This window comes from Erpetoichthys calabaricus, chromosome 14, assembly GCF_900747795.2.
Source record: "Erpetoichthys calabaricus chromosome 14, fErpCal1.3, whole genome shotgun sequence".
Taxonomy (NCBI): Eukaryota; Metazoa; Chordata; class Cladistia; order Polypteriformes; family Polypteridae; genus Erpetoichthys; species Erpetoichthys calabaricus.
In genome coordinates, this window is record NC_041407.2 from 23167501 (window position 1) to 23187652 (window position 20152).

The 20152-nt window shown below is 41.0% G+C and overlaps 2 protein-coding genes across 2 annotated transcripts in view; both read left to right on the plus strand.

Moving 5' to 3' along the window:
• Nucleotides 1–18681, plus strand: part of LOC114665074 (meteorin-like protein) — a 25577-nt gene extending 6896 nt beyond the window's left edge. Inside the window, exons 2-4 of the mRNA XM_028819451.2 lie at nt 2038–2441; nt 7840–7899; nt 18345–18681. Coding sequence (XP_028675284.2) covers nt 2038–2441; nt 7840–7899; nt 18345–18661 — 781 coding nt within the window. The 3' untranslated portion in view covers nt 18662–18681. The remainder of the gene's footprint in view (nt 1–2037; nt 2442–7839; nt 7900–18344) is intronic.
• Nucleotides 1–20152, plus strand: part of dgke (diacylglycerol kinase, epsilon) — a 521693-nt gene that overhangs the window by 74351 nt on the left and 427190 nt on the right.

Sequence of the window (20152 nt, forward strand, 5' to 3'; positions counted from 1 at the left end):
TAAATAACCAGGACTAAATGGTAACAGATCTGTGAAATACCAAATGGTTCGTAATTTCAAAAGGACTCTTAAGGCCAGGTTTCTTAATCTTCAGTATCTGACTAGACATTAAAAGATTTCTGTTTTGTGCACATAACCTTTTCAAAGCCCAAGGAACCAACTTCATGTGCTGAAAAGTTTTCCTCGTATGAAACAGTCCTTTGTCAAGCAATGGCCACACAATCCAGTAAAATGTCATTCACTCTTGAAAATGCTGCTTCTTAAGTGACAGTTTATGGCTCTTTACTGGGTTGTGTGGTTCATCATAGAACACTTGCATGAGAATGAACCATTTCAAGGTTTTTTTCTTTTTTATAGATAGATAGATAGATAGATAGATAGATAGATAGATAGATAGATAGATAGATAGATAGATAGATAGATAGATGTGTAAGGCACTATATAATATAGATAGATAGATAGATAGATAGATAGATAGATAGATAGATAGATAGATAGATAGATAGATAGATATGTAAGGCACTATATAATATAGATAGATAGATAGATAGATAGATAGATAGATAGATAGATAGATAGATAGATAGATAGATAGATAGATAGATAGATAGATAGATAGATAGATAGATAGATAGATAGATAGATAGATAGATAGATAGGTAATTATTGTCATTGTCACTTTTACAAAGGAATAACGAAGTTGAAGGTGCAGTCGACTCAGTGTGAGGCATAAGAGTTAAAAAGACAACAAGAGAGAAAATAATAACAAACCGAATAGTAATAAAAGTACTTTACAAAATATACAAATTGCACTGGTTGACTTAAGGTCTTTATTGCGCATTGGGACAATGATACGGAGCAGTTTTATTCCGAGTTCAGGGCCATGATTGCTTTTGGATAAAAGCTCTTTTTAAGGCGGTTTCTCCTGGTTTTCGTTGCTCTTTATCTCTTGCCCAATGGCAAAATCTGGAAGAGGCAATGAACCGAAATGTGATGAATATAAATACATAATATAAAGTTGGTTCTTTGAGGTTTGAAAAGGTTCCTAATATGTGGACAAAACAGAAATCTTTCATGTCTGGTAGGCTATCTAGTCAGATACTGAAGATTAAGAAATCTGGCCTTAGCCTGTGTTACTGTACACAGCGTGACTCTTTAATGTGCGCTCTTACAAACAACATGTCTTTAATGGAACATTAGGGCTCTTCATTGGGTGGTGTGGTTCCTTGTATAGCGCTATTGCTTAACAAAGCACCATTTAATTGTGTCTGTGGTTACATTGATTTGCTCTTTTAGATTTTCAGTTCTCTCCCGTGTTGTGTTATTTAATATGTGCGGTGGTAGCCTCATGTCCTGAAGGTGCATGGAGTTTGTTTGTTCTCCCCGTGTCCACATTTGCTTCAGGTGTTCAGCTTTCTTCCCACAGTCCAGAGACATGAAGGTTAGGTGGTGTGTGTGTGCTCACTCTGTGCTGCTCTGTCCAAGGATTGTTCCTACCTTGTGCTCAGTGCATGCTGGGATAGCCTCTGTATGTGTGTGTGTGTAGTGGAAGTGAACGTGACAGAAGAGAAACTCGTCCACACTTTGTTGTTATCTTTCACCTGGAAAAACAGGTAAAGTGAAAGGATGAACGTTGATAATCCCCACCACAATATTGACGTTAAGCTGTCCAGATGGCTTGGGACATTAAATTGAGTGTGTTTGTGTGTCTGTGTGCCAAGTGATGAACTCGTGTCTTGCACTCCAGTACCCTGAAGTGGTCTTCTTCAGGACCACTCCTAGTTTTCCCCGTGTGAAAACTGGTTGGAATGAAACCTGGCAGCCACAGGCTGAGCCTGAAAACTGCAGCATTTGGCCGGGTGAAGGAAGGGTCTTCCTCTTTAGATCATGTGATCTAGGATGGAGGTCAGGACCCGCCATTCCCCCCACCCACCACCATACCAGCTTACTACACTTAACAGGGATGATAGATTTCTTTATGTCTGGATGTCTTCACAATGCCATGTCTGTTGATTGCTTTTCCTTTCTGTTTCCAAGCGGGTTGATCCGGGAGCCCCATTCTCACACGGTGGAGCAGGTCCGCCTGAGGTGCACTGAAGGCTCAGTGGAATGGATGTACCCCACCCAAGCCATCCGAATTGCCCTAGAGCCAAACCTGTCCACATCACGGCCAGCCACCGTCTGTATCAAACCGTATCGAAACTCCAGGGGTGCCAACATCTACATCGAGAGAGCCGGGAAGCTGGAGCTGCTGGTTAATGAAGAGGCCAGCTGGCTGGGGCAAGTGTACTGCTTCAGCGTCGAACGCCCGCAACAGGCCGCAGTGTTTCTGCAAGCCAGCCCTCAGCAGGACATCAGCCGGCGCACAGTGGGCTTCCAGTACGAGCTGCTGAGCAGTGGCACCCCAGCACCTACTCTTGTCAAAGACGCCATGCTGGAAGGTAAGATGTGAACATCGCTCATGAAATGGAGCAGCCTAAAATAAGCAAGGGAGCTGGCCAGCATCCTAACTGGTCTGACCAGCAGAGGCTCACCTGAAGTCAGCCAGGACCCCTAATACTACCTGCTGGCTTCCGCTGGAGCAGGCCCAAAAATGGGAAGCTGGCAAAATGACGACAAACGTCACAAAAATACAATAGAAGCCAACAAAGGAAGGGATAACCATAAACCCTCAGCCTGTAGTAAAAGTGCAAACAAAGAATCTTAATAAGTGAAAGGTTTATTAGCAAAAATAGCAAAATACAAAGAAAGGGTTCAACGAACAAAAAGAGGCCCAAAGGAGAGCCCTAAAAGGCAATGCACAGCAGATAAGTCCCAACACAAAATCTAAAACTCAGGAACCTCAAGACAAAGCAAGATGTCACTCAAAATCCACAAAATCGAATACAGGAAACAGATAGATAGATAGATAGATAGATAGATAGATAGATAGATAGATAGATAGATAGATAGATAGATAGATAGATAGATAGATGTGAAAGGCACTATATAATAGATAGAGAGATAGATGTGAAAGGCACTATATAATAGATAGATAGATAGATGTGAAAGGCACTATATGATAGATAGATAGATAGATAGATAGATAGATAGATAGATAGATAGATAGATAGATAGATAGATAGATAGATAGATAGATAGATAGATAGATGTGAAAAGCACTATATAATAGATCGATAGATAGATGTGAAAGGCACTATATAATAGATAGATAGATAGATAGATAGATAGATAGATAGATAGATAGATAGATAGATAGATAGATAGATAGATAGATAGATAGATGTGAAAGGCACTATATAATAGATAGATAGATAGATAGATAGATAGATAGATAGATAGATAGATAGATAGATAGATAGATAGATGTGAAAAGCACTATATAATAGATAGATAGATAGATAGATAGATAGATAGATAGATAGATAGATAGATAGATAGATGTGAAAGGCACTATATAATAGATAGATAGATAGATAGATAGATAGATAGATAGATAGATAGATAGATGTGAAAGGCACTATATAATAGATAGATAGATAGATAGATAGATAGATAGATAGATAGATAGATAGATAGATGTGAAAGGCACTATATAATAGATAGATAGATAGATGTGAAAGGCACTATATAATAGATAGATAGATAGATAGATAGATAGATAGATAGATAGATAGATAGATAGATAGATAGATAGATAGATAGATAGATGTGAAAAGCACTATATAATAGATCGATAGATAGATGTGAAAGGCACTATATAATAGATAGATAGATAGATAGATAGATAGATAGATAGATAGATAGATAGATAGATAGATAGATGTGAAAGGCACTATATAATAGATAGATAGATAGATGTGAAAGGCACTATATAATAGATAGATAGATAGATGTGAAAGGCACTATATAATAGATAGATAGATAGATAGATAGATAGATAGATAGATAGATAGATAGATAGATAGATAGATGTGAAAAGCACTATATAATAGATAGATAGATAGATGTGAAAGGCACTATATAATAGATAGATAGATAGATAGATAGATAGATAGATAGATAGATAGATAGATAGATAGATGTGAAAAGCACTATATAATAGATAGATAGATAGATAGATAGATAGATAGATAGATAGATAGATGTGAAAGGCACTATATAATAGATAGATAGATAGATAGATGTGAAAGGCACTATATAATAGATAGATAGATAGATGTGAAAGGCACTATATAATAGATAGATAGATAGATGTGAAAGGCACTATATAATAGATAGATAGATAGATAGATAGATAGATAGATAGATAGATGTGAAAGGCACTATCTAATAGATAGATAGGGGTGGGCTAAAGTAGGTTTACAGTTATGAGTATCTGAAAACAGTTTATTCTTGTAGTATTTTTTATTTATTATTGTATTGTTTATTTGTAATATTTGTCTACTTATTTGGCTTCTTATTGTTAATAGCAAGTAGACTACAAGAATAACCTGCATGTCTTTTTCCATATGAACAACTGTAAGCTTAATGTTACCCATCCTTTCATTTATTTATTTATTTATTTTTATTATTTTCACTAAATCTGATATCTCGTGGAAAGGTTTGTGGTCCAGACATTCCAGCTTCAGAAATGGATTTGGCGCACCTGAATCTGTGAAGTGCGGTAAAGGAGGATTTTGGTGCAGGTCGTGCACTTTGTGTCTTTTACTTCGGCCAATCAGATCTTCGTCCGTAAATTCTTCCCGTCGTCCTCTAGTCAGGTGTCTCAGGCGGCTCTAAAGCCTTCGTGAAAGTTCATGATCGGCCAGCGCTTGAACGCCGCCGTGCTGAGCCTCCTCTTCCCCGTTGAGAAGCGCACGGCTTCCCGGTGGGAGTCAAGGGTGAGTTCTGAACAACACGGCGACCAGTGACGTTCATGGCTGGTGAGGCACTGACTCCTTCATAGTCCGATTTACAAATATATGAACCCTTAAGTGTAGCTTATTCACTAATCAGCTGGCAGCCTGCGCATTGCCTACTGGTTATGTCTTATATCTCATCAGCATTCTTTACACACACATAGCTAAGGCACATGTTTGGCTACGAAAGAACTTTACATTTATAGCGGTGTGAGAGAGAGAGCGCATTTGCTCCTCACCCTCCATGTGTTTTAAATTTGCTGTTGCAATTCCACAATTCAGACTCAGTCAAAACAAATGAAAGTATAGAGTGGTGTACCAAAAAAAAAAAAACGAATTTCAATTTTGGCCTTAATTAAGATATAGTTGTTTTTAAAAGCTTTTAATTCTGATGCTTTAATCAATTTTAATATACAGTAGACCGTTCAACAAAAGGACAACAAGTAAAACAAAAGAATATTTTATTTAAGGTGTAAATTATTTTTTAAATATTGGATTGTTTTTTTCTTAGTCTGAACCCATTTTTTTTTTATAAAATTGTAAACCGTTTATGGCCTTACCTTTATTTGTAAATGAAGTTCATGCGCCCAACCTTCTCCACGAAAATCTCCGTCACTTTCTTGCAGAAGTTCTCCTTTAGTTTTAAAAATCTTAATCTTCCGTTTTGATACAGGAGAAATGACACCTTTTGTTGGCAAACTAAATGATGAAGGGGTCTTAGCTGCCTCGAAAGCTTCCGGTTTAGGGGTCTTAGCTGCCTCGAAAGCTTGCATTTGTAAACTATTTAGTTAACCAATAAAGGGTGTAATTTCACCCTACTTTCTCCTGTATTAATATATGGCTAACACGGTACTACTGCTATGAATCTTCCGTTTTGGCAGTCAGTCGAAACAAACAAATAAATACAAATAAACGGAGCGCTGCAGCGCACTTGACTTTCTGATATCGCTGACTTAATCGGCGCGGAGAGTCTCTGCGTAGAACAGCAACGAGTACCTGCTGGGCTCACATGCGCCCCCTTCAGGCCGGCATGGTACTATCTGCCAGTGATGGGTCGTTCTTGAGCGATTCGTTCACGAATCTTTAATGTGACTCGGGAAGAACGAGTCGTCTCGTGGGAGTGATCCTCAAGAAACAGTAACAAAATCATAGTGACAGAAATTGACAGACCTTTTTTTATTTATAAGAAAATGCGTTTTAGATATTTTTGATAATTTTATGATAGTTTCTAAATATGATCCAACATACAACAAATGGAATTTTACGTTAGTATTTGACTGAGGTACTGAGCCGGTAAGTGGTCACGTGACAAAAGAACGAACGACTCGAAAGACTCGAGGAATGAATTAATCAATTCTCCTTCCGGCTCAGACTGCATAGGTTAAGCTTATGGGGCTGTCACGTGACGGACGAACGACTCGAACCCGAAGTCTCGAGAGATGAACTAATCAATTCTGTTTCCGGCTCAGACTGCCTTGGTTAGCTAATTGGGCTGTCACGTGATGAACGAACGACTCAAACCCGAAAACTTGTCAGATAAGAGGCGAGGTGAGCGAATCACAGACTAAAGACCCAGGTAAACAATGAATTAATATTTTCTGTTTCTTATAGCATTATAGTTTTGTCTTGTTTGTAGTGTGATCAACATTTGTGTAAGCAGTAGATGTGTTAGGGTAACATTTAACAGGTAACATTTTAATTATATTTTGCTAAAATGAACGAAATGACTCGAAAAAGGATTCGTTCATTTTGCTGAACGAGACTCAAAGGTCCGAGTCGGTAAAATGATCCGAACTTCCCATCACAGTGTCTGCCTCATCTTGCGCTTTCTCACTGCGGTTTAATGTCCGATCTGCAGGACTAAATACGTCACACACATTCATTAAAGATATTAGCCAGACTGTGGAAAGTCAGGGTGTTTAATAAACATTATATATAGAGAGACAGCAACAGGCATCAACCCTGCAGTGTGTGAGGAGAGCGCAGTCCGAGGTCAGGCTCGTCGCGAGTTTCTCCCCCGAATTTGAACAGGAAATGCGCCAGTTCAGTGATTTATGACTATAAAAATGATCAAAGCCATTGGAATCATACAGAAAACAAATTAATAGCACAGCCCAGTGGACACATTTTATTTTATACTATCATTATTAGTATTTTTACTTTTCATAATGACAGGTGAGGCTCCCGCCTCCCCTGACCGCATGTCCCTGGCGGCGACCCTCCAAGAGAATAAAAAAAGGCGAATTGTCGAAAGCCGCAGAGATCCGGGCCGGCGGTGTGACACTAGAGGACCTTTCTGGGAAGCCATTGTCAGGATTCGATGGAGAAGCAAGTCAGATGGTGAACAGCAAGGAGGCCTGCAAAAAATACCCGCCCTGCAGTTTGCCTCTTCAGAAAGTCAGTGGTCGCTTTATCCACCAGTCACATTTAGCGTCGTGACCAATGTCTCTGACAGCTCACTAGTGGACATTTCTTGGTGACTGTTGGTGTACTCTAACTTAAATATTTAAAAATCAATTAACCATTAGGGCTACCTGGGGATGGACAACTCATGTGGGAAAAGCCTGTTGACCTTCTTGGACCGGACAGCTTCGTGACCTGTGAGGACCAGGACCGGAATTATTTTGTGACTGGGAAGTCATTTGGCATTATACGGATGACAAACAGCTCCGTCAATGACTGAAAACAACATACAGGGCACATCGGTGTAGCGTCACAGTGGTAACTGGCCAGGTGACATCATGGCAGGACAGTTTTATGACAACATGAAATGTCCATCTTTATAAGCCAGAGTGACTTGCAGCAGCTCACAGATGAAGTGCACGTGGTGCTGGGCAGGGATCTTCACATCAGGTGCCATTGTGCCAGGAGTCACTTCCCTTCTCTTTTCCAGTCACGTCACTCATGCTCTTCTGTTCTTCTCTTTCTTCCTCTGCAGAAGTCTGCCGGCCTTGTAACAACACTGAATTGCTGATGGCCATCTGCAGCAGCGACTTTGGTAGGTATCCTTGTAAAGGCCTACTTGATTATGGTTGGGTATTTAGGTCAGAACTTTGAGCCTGTCCTCAGTGATGAGTGCTATACAAATGGGATTGGGGGTCCTTAAAAGCTTTGCTGGGCTTGTGGCCCACACGAATTGAGATGCCCACCTTCATTTTCCACAACTCCTTATTGCTAGTTAGAATCATTTTGAGCGCATAGACATCAGGCCTAGCGCCTCGCCACTTCTAGCAACTGAGTGCCAATCCTGGGCTAGTGGTGGTCTGCCCTTGTAGTCTGAAAGAGGGGTGTGTGTGTGACGGGTCGGTGGTCCAGGGTGCACGAGCAAGATGGGCTCTTCTACCAAATCGCACTAACACTGTTGGGATAGGTCTTGGTTTTATGTAATTGTAGCTGCGTTTCTAAAAGATTTCCAAACTGTTCAAAAATTGTCATATGCAGCCACCAGAAATGCATTTCAGCAGTAGCAGGACTCGTCCTACCAAAAAACTCCACAATCCAAGTGTCTTCATTTTAAAGATTTTGATTACACTCAAAGCAAACAGTTCACACAAAAAGTAAGGAAAAAGGTTAATAATCTGCTCTCTCTATATAAAATCCTAAACCTAAAAGTGCAATGATATTATGTCACCCTTTAAATCGGGCTTATTTTAAAACTTACATGTATGTTTGGTATCGTTCTTTTCAGAATTTATCGAACTTTAATGTGACGTTGTTAGATTTTCAGATACCTAAAAAGTATAAACTAAAAAATATCAGGAACTCACGTCCTGCGAGATGAGAATTTGTGCCAAGAGATGTAACCACGCCTGGGGCCGGAAATAAAAGACAAAGAGTAGATGACAAAGACAGCTGTTGTACGAATGTTCGAAGTGCTGCACAAGATGCAGATCACACGGCACGGCAGCAGCTGATTGAGCAAAGAGGAGGTAAAAAAAAAAACTATTTGTTTCCCATTGTATGACTGTTTAAGAGGGGGTTTCGAAGGAGCGACCGCATCTCCTTTGCCCGCTCTTCACAACATGAAGTGGCAGGTGTGTAGCAAGCGAAGCAAGTAGGGGGTAACCAACTAGTACACATATGAAAATGAAGAAGAAGCTTCTTGTCTATGGTACCCGTTTGTGGCGTAGCTATTCAGGTTCCATTTCTTAAAGTTTCTTTATGTTCTCTCATTCACCACACGTACGTAAAACTCCGATCTGGCCAACAGTTTATGCTTCTCTCAAACTTCAGCTATAAGAGCTGCCCTCATGTTACACAGAGCTGAGCATTAAGAACATTCCCTTAACTTTAACTTCTACGGTTGGAACAGAATCTTCCGTTATCTGTGTTAGAACGAACACCACCTTCAAGTTCAAACTAAGTAAAAACTAAAGCACATTTACTGTTAACTTAAAGGTTTTGGCACACACGGTCATCTTAGAATCGAGAAAGGATGGATGCATTTGCTACGCTTTACCCTGCTTGCTTGACTAATTTGCAGTCCGCCGTTTTTATTTTGACAGCTTGGATTTTACATAATGGTTTAATTCTTAATTGTGCACTCAAATAATAAATTAACATGTTTACATTCATTTAACTTAAAATAATCATATTTGCTGAAGGATCCGGAAATCATTCAGACCCATTCACTCTCTGCACGGGATATGAGGAGTCAAAGTTACTCCTTTACAGAAAACTTCGAAATAATGTGATACAGGCCTGTGGAGTGTCCTTTTATGCTACTTCGAGGTTGCCAGTCATAAATATGATCATATTTTTGACATTTCATTCTTTACCGGTAGTCCTTGCCCTCACCCTGAAGATGGAAAAAAAAAAAAAAATAAGGCAACAAATTACAAGCAATATTTTTGAGTATATTTAATATACTGCACCATTGAGTAAACTTAATTTATTAATTTACTCAAATTTACCTAAAATAAATGAGTTTGATTAAATATAAGTAGTGGCCAGTGCCGGATTAACCAATAGGCGCATGTAGCATATGCTACGGGCCCCCAAATGGTGGACCCAATATTTAATGAAAAAGTGTAGCATTGAAAAACTGGTCTTTAAAAATATTTTCTTTACGTTTTTAAACTGTAAATTTCTTACACAACAAAACTTTAGGGGCCCTACACATAAAATTCACATAAATATTATAAGATTCTTATTATAATCGAGAGTAAAATAATTATTTAGTCCGGTTTGAACTGTTCAGAATCTAAACTTCAGATGATGCAGACCAAAAGGGCCCCCAAATTTGAAATGTGCTACGGGCCCCCAAAGCCCTTAATCCGGCCCTGGTAGTGGCAAAATATTTTTATTTACAGTAACTCCGATTTTCATTTGAATTACTCAAAAAAAATGAGTAATAATTCAACACTGGACAGTAATGACTGTATAACAAATAAATGCTAAAATTCCATATATCTTTATTTATTTGAACATACCCAGATACTCACAACAACAGAGTTATATTTTCAAAGGTAAAAATTAAAGCAAATGTCTGAGAGTGAAATCCTGAGGCAGATGCCGCTCTTCAAACACGTCCTGCATTGACGCCAGCAGATCTGCTTAAATCAATGGCCGCCTTTTCCACTGCTTTTCAGTATGCGATAGCGAAAATCCTGAAATAAAATAGGACGTATAGTTAATCAAACATCGCTAAATAAATCACAGTGTTAAAAATTAAGCAGAAAATACATTACCTATGCTAATTAAATAACGGTCAGGCAAACGTCTTTTTATGTTGTTTACAGGTTAGGACAAACGCCATGTCGTTCTCAAACTTATCTCAAAGTGTCATTTTCTTTTTCTGTGTAAAATAGTAGTTTTAAACGGTAAAAATATATATGAACATATGTAACTGTCCGGGAAATGAGCTTGCTTTTTAAAGTAAACCAACTAGGTAGGTTGTTAAAAAGACGCTACCTTGTTCGCCATGCTTCCCACATGAAGGGAAAGGTTTCGTGAAAACAACAACTGCTCACGTCTGTAACTTAACGAAATGAAATACGAGTTATTCATTACGGAATTAATATGCTTTATACTTACACATTCGTAGTAAAATAACTCGTATTATGGATAAACGTTACAGCGGAATGCGTTGTTGAAAAGACCAAGAAATCGATTTGAGAGGAAATGCAGTGTCATTAAATTTAACTTACCTTAAATGTGTTCAATTCACAGTATAGTTTTTTTTACTTAGAATAAGTTATAAAAAATGTTTACATTTTAAAAAAAATAATAAGTTAACATTATTCTTATTTTTTATTGGATTAGAATTAAATAATAAATTAAAAGGGTAAAACCCATTTTTATTAATTAAAGTAATGATTATTTTGCATATAGTTAGCTATTTTTTATTATTTTTCACACAGGGTGGCGCAGTGCTCGCAGTAAGGAGATCCGGGTTCGACATGGAGTTTGCATGTTCTCCCCGTGTCTGCGGGGGTTTCCTCCCACAGTCCAAAGACATGCAGGTTAGGTGGATTGGCGATTCTAAATTGGCCCTAGTATGTGGGTGTGTTTGTGTGTGTCCTGCGGTGGGTTGGCATCCTGCCCTGGATTGGTTCCTGCCTTGTGCCCTGTGTTGGCTGGGATTGGCTCCAGCGGACCCCCGTGACCCTGTGTTCGGATTCAGCGGGTTGGAAAATAGATAGATGGATTTTTCACACATGCAAGATTTATTTTTCACAGTGTATAGCCCCCTTTCAGAGGTCCAAAAATGACGATTCTCTGTTAACAGTCGAGGGTATTTAGACTTCAGATATCTTAATTGAAGGTCACGATTTAATATTTCGAATATCTGACGCCACTGTTCTTCTTTATTACATTTTTTCTACCTCATGAAGACTCGTAATTGTGTTTCTTATGAACACCCCGAATTAATATGGCTTAAGCTAATTCAGACATTATTATTATTATTATTATTAAGCATCTAGTGGTTAGTATTTCCTGCATACTTCTCGGGACCCATCGTCCTCGGTTTGACAGTCCCCGGTGTCTACATGACATCTGCATGTGTCTTGTGTGTTTTCTTCCTCGTATTCCGTTTTTTGTCTCGCATTCCCAAAGAAGTGCCGTTTGGTTTGGATGCCCATTCTGTACGGACCCCTGTGAGTGGTCATCATCGAGCGCCATGCACTTCCACGGTTAATGTTTTCCCCACTCTGAGGTTTATTCCGACTCCTGTGTTTGTGAACTGCATTGCATTACATTATTGTGTATGTACGGTTATTTATTTAGGAGGCTTAAAGATGCCCATCGCATAATCATCCAACGTCTGAGTGACTGTAAAAATGAACAACGTTAACAAGCGACGAGGACAAACTTTAAAGTTAAGCGCATTCGGTGATGGTGAGCTAGCAGTGTAAAGAGAGCGCACGTGACGAGTTCGCCGCGGGTGGTGATGGGGGCGAGGGATTCGAAGTCTAATGAGACCCAAACACTCGCAGCTTTGGTCGACTAGCGAATCTTAATCGAGAACGAGCGGAGAATGAGTTCCTGCCTGGCATTTGTGGTGGTTTTTTTGTACTTAATTTAGAGGTTTGGTCTGGTAGATCTGCACACATTGGGCAACACGCAGTAAGACCCCGCTAGTGTTCCAAGAGCGCAGTTTTCATAGATACACTTGGAATAGTTACGAGTCAATTCAGCGGTTTACTAACAGAATTTAAAGGTCCATTCCGAGTCGCGGTGGGCCGATGCCTGTCCCAAATCAATCAAGGAACGAATATTGTCTTATCTGCAGCATTTTCGGCCGAAGCACAGCACACGTGTGCCTGGCAGAGCACTAAGCACTGAGTCATCGCTGCCTGTCATTCAGCCTCAAGAGTGCATTTCCCCCAACACCCCCACAGCACCGCCTCCGCCCCCTTCTCGGTCTTTAAAACTAATTAATGCGATAAAGCTCTTTGTTGGCTTTTCAAAGGCCCAATCATTTCCCAGCAAATGCTAGCGGCAAAAAGGCAATCCTGCTGCACTAGAGACTAACAGATGTGGGGGCCCCTGCCTGCACAATAGGGGCCCTCAAGGCTGAAAGCACCAACAGACCAGAAGAAATAAGCTCTTTGAGCCGGCGCTATTGATGGGCTGACTTGTGTGCCCCGAGCTCACGAATCACTATCATTGACTTTTTGATTAGAGAAAATCGCTGGCTAATGAAAGTGTAAATGGCGCAGGCAGAGAAAAGGAGTTTCTCGAGCGGGACTTCCAGCAAAGAGGACCTCCATTCAGTCGAGCTGACCGCACGCAATTATGGACTTGTGTGACAGCCGGGATGGGGACATCTGTTCAGCCTCATTGCGCCCCGTCCTTCTTAGAAACTGAATTACGCCGGAAGTTCCTTTTTATTACACTGGACGGTAATGAGGCAGTTAAAGCTGGCGTGTCAGGATCGGCAGCCAGAAGCTAAATACGGACGATCTGATGAAGCCGGCTTACGCGAGCAGTTATACGCAACAATGAATGTGTTTGTCTGATGTAAATAACAGTAAATAAATAAATAAAATAGGCCCTGCTATTGATGGGTGACACGGACTGTGCGCGCAGCTGCACGGTCAGCTGCCATGATTTGAATTCGCGCAGTCATTGGCTGTGCGCAAACGGCACGTGCTCTCCGTGGTCGAGGGTCGAGTTCTCCGGGGAGCCCAATTGTCTTACTGCATCACCAAGAAAAAAAAAAAACATGTTCGGTCAGTTCACGGTTTGTGTTCGGTCCAGGGCACAAGCGGCTTAGCAGGGCTCACGTAACCATTACGCAAATTAAAGCATGGGGATGGGAGCACCGCAGAAACTTTCTATTGCCGGATTTGCCATGGACCATATGGTGCAGCTATTCCACAAAAAGGGGCTGCCATATCAAATGAAAAAACAAATCATACTGTAAATGAGGAGTCAAAGGTACAGAGTTGGGGAGCAGCACCCGGTATATTAGATGCCAAATCAGATCTGGACAGGACTGCCTAGATTGGTGGCCCTCTTGAATATGTAGGTCATCGACCGGAAGGGGAGGGCGGACAGCGGAGGTGACGTCAGCACTGGTGTGGCGTTAGGCTTCTTTTCTGTCGAGGGTGGAAGAGAGAAGGCATTAAACCACAGCGCCAACCCCTGGGGTGGCAGGTTATTACAGTCATCTGTTTCCTTAAACCAGTGGTATTCAATTAGATTTTTCATTGGGCCAAATTGTCATACGGCTTTTGCCAGTGGGCCGCACATTTCCCTGTATTTCTTGTATTGTACCATTAATACAAAGCACCACTGCATTTTCAACATTTTTATTTAAATGAGTCAAATGGCATTAGAATTAACCGCTGGCTTCTAGTGCAAATAATAAAAACTGCAAAACATAGCCAGCTTTAGTTTTAACAGAAATCTGAGTCATAAACTCACAGTGACAGTATTTGCTTTTTGCTTAAATAAAATAAAGCCTAGAACACAGTAATTACAATTTCTTTTTGTGCAAATATCACAGTCACAAACTCACATAAACAGTAATAGCAATATCATAATGTGCAAATAAGAACAAACATAACTTTGAATGAAAACACAAACTTTTAAAGCATATAAAAGGAAACAAAAGTGTGTCTAGTCTTCATACTACAGGACATTTTGATCTCTCTCTAATGACGAGAAAAGTGACACTTCATTGACTGGGCAAGACGAGAAAAGTTAGGTTCATATGAGGTGACAGCAATCCACAAACAATGATGCAGATGCTCATTTGTCAAGGAGATCCGATTGTCTGTTTTTATGGCATTCATGTGAGAGAAGGATGATTCACATGTATATGTTGATCCAAACATTGTTAACTCACACATGGCCAATTTTTTCATGTTTGGGAACATCTCTGGGACAATGTGATTTAATCGAAGATATAACTTGCTCTTTCACTTTTTCATCCGTTACCACCTCCTCGACAGCAGCTTGTATGCATTCTTTTACTGTTTCAGAATCTGTAAATGATCTTTTATTTTTAGTCAGTATCCATGCGATTCGGAGAGATGCTGTTGTAGCTTTCTGCTGCAAACTGCAGGTTCGGGTGAAAACCACACAACTTCGCTGGTAGTTTTGAGTCAGTGTCTTTATTTTTGTCTGTCGAGCCTCTGAGTCCGGGGGGATATTCATTATCAAAGTTAGTGAAGTGCCTCCGCACATTGTATTCTTTATTAACCGAGCAAATGACAAGACAGACAAGGCACATGGGTTTTCCCTCAGCATTTTGTATGTGTGCATACTTATCAGTCCACTCGTTGTTAAATTTTCTATTTTCGCTGTCAACCTTGCGTCTCTTCTCTTTTGAATGTGACATGTTCCCGCTGTTTTAAACATCAAGAGCGAAAACAGCTGCGCGACGTCCCGTAAAATGTCGCAAAATGTTGTAAACTGTCGCGCTTACAGTTAAGTCGCAGCTATTTAATAAATAATTTATTAAGAGGTATGTAGTCAGTGGGCCGGTCCAAAATGACTGATGGGCCGGTTCTGGCCCGTGGGCCGCCTATTGAATAACACTGCCTTACACTAATCCCCATGTGCACGCACAGGACATTTATATACGACTAGACAAAGAGCCCGTTTTAACAACGTAAGATGAAACGGGAACGAGTTTGTGTCAGCAGTGTATGAAGAACAAATGATAAGTAACGAAGAAGTTGTTTTGTACTGACTGTAGTCCGCTTTACTCATTACTGTACGGGCTTGTACTGTTAGTTGATGAATTTTCCAGGCCTATAGTATAATATTGAATGATGAATGTTCCAGTACAATATGGAATAGTAATAAGTATAAGCACCACAAACCTGATATAGGTGTATTGAATGAATGTGTAATTGAATCAGAATGTGTAATTAGGCCTCGAGCTGTAGTCGAAATCGCCTTTCAGGCCTCTAGAGCTTTAATCGAAGTCGCCATTCTCTTTGAATTTTTGCAGCCGTAAATCCGCCGCCTGCCGCGATGTTGGGGTTGGATGTCAATCTCTTAAGGTTTTTCGGGCAGCTGCGCAGAAGGCGACTGCACATTCGGCTTCGGACGGACGTGAGTGAGTGAGTGAGTGAGTGAGTGAGGAGGCAGGCGAATTATGTATTAAGATAATTTAAAAAATTTGGACTTGAGCGTCAGTAGGCTTTGCACCCTAGGAACCGAGTTACCCAAACTATAACATTTCAGTAATTATTTACCACTCTGATGCTGATCTTTCTGATCATAAAATAGGTCATTACAATAGCAATTGATGACAAGAATTCCTAATTAATTGCAGAATTACAGTATTTGAGGGTTCCTCTAGAGAGCCTTTTTCTCTCGCACAATTTAGCTCCAAAACACATCGTCATCTCATATCAGACTTAAGTTTCGTATTTTTCCAGCTAAGCATTTTAGCTCTAGACTGTCCTCAAGAAACTGTGACACACAGACAGACACACACCCATCATCGAGATATCAATGCTTTCTGTATCAGGGGACCCTAAAACAACAAGATCCATCGATCTGGTCTCATGAGGCTTGACATTTTCTCTCGCGGGATTTCACTTTCACCAAACAACAAATCTTTTCATTCTCGCAGATACGTCTCTTCATTGAGAAGAAACACTACTTGTGCCTGATGGCAACACCAATTAGACGATCTACAAGTCTCCGACTTAAAGTTTAAATCTGAACAATATATTCGATCTCTTTTCGCTGCTCCGTTATTTCACCGAGTAATAATTTCCATTTGTTTCCGCTAATGAGATCTTTACTATCCTTCTCTTGAGACTTTCGAATTTTAGAACTTTCCATTATCTCTGACCTGCTCTGCATGTGTATCACGCCAACATTTCTGAATTCTTTACGACGTTCTGCTTTGTCATCTACTCTTTGTCTTTTATTTCCGGCCCCTGGCGTGGTTAAATCTCTTGGCACAAAGTCTTGTCTCGCGGAACGTGAAAGTATCTCTCTGAAAAAGTCTCGTCTCTCTTCCCAAGATTTTTTTATTATAATAGAGAGATTCTTCTTCTTATTATTATTAATATTAGACTTTTTTAGTGTTGGCATTTCAGCAACTACAGAGAGCAGGATAATAAAGTGAACGCAATCTACTTTCATTGAAAATTTTGAAGACGCGTCAGTCCCATTCCTAATTATATCTCAGTTAACGGACATGTCGTCTCAATACTGAGTTTGTGATGACGCTTGCTGCATACGCGTAATGTTAATTGCCTTAATTGCGATTCCGTAGCCAATTGGATTGCAGGTTTTTATGAGCTGGTTTACTCGACTCGCGTCAGATGACCCCTAATTGTAACCAGGTGTTATCACTGATGTGTAAGATAAAGTGATGTCCTCCTCAATGGAGTGGGGCTCTGGATATTTTCCACTTTTTCATTAGAACACTCTAGACGAGAGCAGGCCATTCAATTCAGCCCAACAAAGCTCGCCAGGCCTATCCACTTATTTCTTCCAAAAAAAACATCAAGTCGAGTTTTGAAAGTCCCTAAAGACTTACTGTCTACCACACTACTTGGTCACTTATTCCAAGTGTCTATCATTCTTTGTTTGTGTGAAATGTACCCTTAACAAGTTTCCAACTCTGTCCCCATGCTCTTGATGAGCCCATTTTAAAATAACAGTCTCGATCCACTGGACTGTACTGCACACAAATCATTCTCTGTAATCCCAGAGATGATTGTGCATGAAAATCCCAGTAGATCAGCAGTTTGTGAAATACCCGTCTGGCACCAACATCCATGCCACATTCAAAGTCACTTCAGTCACCTTTCGTCCCCATTATGATGAACTTCAGCAGGTCATCAATGTCTGCAGGCTGAAATGCATTGGGTTGCTGCCCTGTGATTGGATGATTAGATATTTACATTAACAAGCAGTTGAACAGGAGTACCTAATAAAGTGGCCAGTGAGTGTATATGGTAATTAGATCATGAATATTCAAAATTTGCATATTTTAAGGTGGGAGGAGACCGGAAGTGACTAAAAGTGCACGTCCGCCAGCACTGAGTTTTAAGTTCATTTTTGATTTATAAAGGAACCTGGCGTGACGTGATGCACGTACGATTTTACAAATCCAATTTTTGCCTTTCAAATATAAGTAGAATTTTATTATGGAATCCAAGTTGGCTTTTCATAATGAAGCCTAATGGTTTTCTTCCTGACCAAAATATTGATCGACTGCTTCTAGCTGGCCCTCTAGGTTAACTGGACATGTTAATTCAGTTTTGTTTCTTCATGTCCCATCCATGTTTTATTTGCCATTTCAGGATCACACAGCACAGCGTTACGTGACGGCATCAGACACAACCTTTTAAAGAGATAAGAGTTTGTACTCAATAATCCACCGGTTTGCTAGCCCTGCTTAATTCAGCTTTAGACCCTCAGGAGATGTGAGGCAGGAGTGAGCGTCCTCATGAGGGCACCATTTATCTAACCCGACATCAGTTATCTTGTGACTAATCCGTCTCTCCTTGGCAGTGGCCAGGGGTTTCATCCGCAGGGTCTCCCACCACATCAGCCAGCAGCTCTCTGAAGTGAGTGTGGCGGCGGAGCACCTGTACAGACAGAAGAGCGGCGTCTTTCAACAGGAGGCTGCCAGCGGGGAGTGGCAGGGCTCGCTCAAGACCCTCCTGCAGTGCCAGGTGAGGCAGGGCAACGGGCTCTTTCTCTTCACTGGAACGGAGCACTTTGGTGAGGCCTGGCTGGGCTGTGCTCCTCGCTACAAGGACTTTATCAGGGTCTACCAAGCAGCCAGAGCCAAGAGGAAGAACCCCTGCGAGTTCCCCCTTGACTGACTTGGACACCTCAGAGTAGGGCTGTCTGGAACACTCAGGGTGGATGGACACTGGCAGAACTTCATGCCAAGATGGACACTTAGCCAAAGAATCTTTTTGAGGGGTTCTTTTTTGTTTATCTTTTTTTCGGACAGGGTATTGATGTTTTATATGAATGATAGGTAAAGGTTTTATAAAAGAATGATATCAGGGTCCCACACTCTGCATGATGCCTTTTGAACATTTCACCTTTTAGCAACCACTGTGGCTACATTGGCTCGCCCCTGGGCCATTTACTGTAACTCCCATTTTTCTCAGGAATGAACTATGCCAGCGTTCAAGTCGTACAACTTTCTTATAGCACTTCTAATGTCAAGTGCAGAGTGTGCAGAAGTAGCACAAGTGAATAAAGCCAAGGGGCACAGTGGCACCCAGAGTGTATAAGTAGCAATGATGAATAAATCCAGGGGCACAGTGGCATTTGGAATGCAGAAGAAGTAAAGGTGAACAAAGCCAATGTGGCACAGTGGCATTTAGAGTGTTTAAGTAGCACTGGTGAACAAAGCCAAGGGGCACAGTGGCACCGAGATTGTAGAAGTAGCACAGGTGAACAAAGCCAATGGGCATAGTGGCACCCAGAGTGTATAAGTAGCACTGGTGAATAAAGTCAAGGGGCATAGTGGCACTCAGAGTGCAGAAGTAGCACTGGTGAACAAAGCCAATGGGCACAGTGGCATTTAGAGTGTAGAAGTAGCACTGGTAAACAAAGCCAACGGGCATAGTGGTACCCAGAGTGTCTAAGTAGCACTGGTGAATAAAGTCAAGGGGCACAGTGGCAGCCAGAGTGTATAAGTAGCAATGGTGAATAAATCCAGGGGCACAGTGGCGTTTGGAATGCAGAAGAAGTAAAGGTGAACAAAGCCAATGTGGCACAGTGGCATTTAGAGTGTAGAAGTAGCACTGGTGAACAAAGCCAAGGGGCACAGTGGCATCCAGATTGTAGAAGTAGCACTGGTGAATAAAGTCAAGGGGCATAGTGGCACCCAGAGTGTATAAGTAGCACAGGTGAACAAAGCCAACGGGCATAGTGGCACCCAGAGTGTCTAAGTAGCACTGGTGAATAAAGTCAAGGGGCACAGTGGCACCCAGATTGTAGAAGTAGCACTGGTGAACAAAGCCAACGGGTATGCGGGTATTTAGAGTGCACTGCTTGAACTGGTATAGATGGCGAGGGTCCATCACGGCTCTCTATGCCGGACACAGTGGCTGTCAGCCCAATATGAACTTTCATAAATGATCAAACGGCTCGATTACTTAAGCAGAAGTTGGGCTCAGGTAATGTAAAGTGAGTAGCGAGCACTGGGGGCTCTGACTTGTGCAGAACTTCTTCAGCGTGTCTCGCCTGATTGTCAGGCCTCTTCCAATGAACTTTAAAGAAATAAATCAAAGTACCGTGGAGGATGGTGGCACAGAGGGTAGGGCTGCATCCTCAAGGATCCAGGCTGTCGGCGT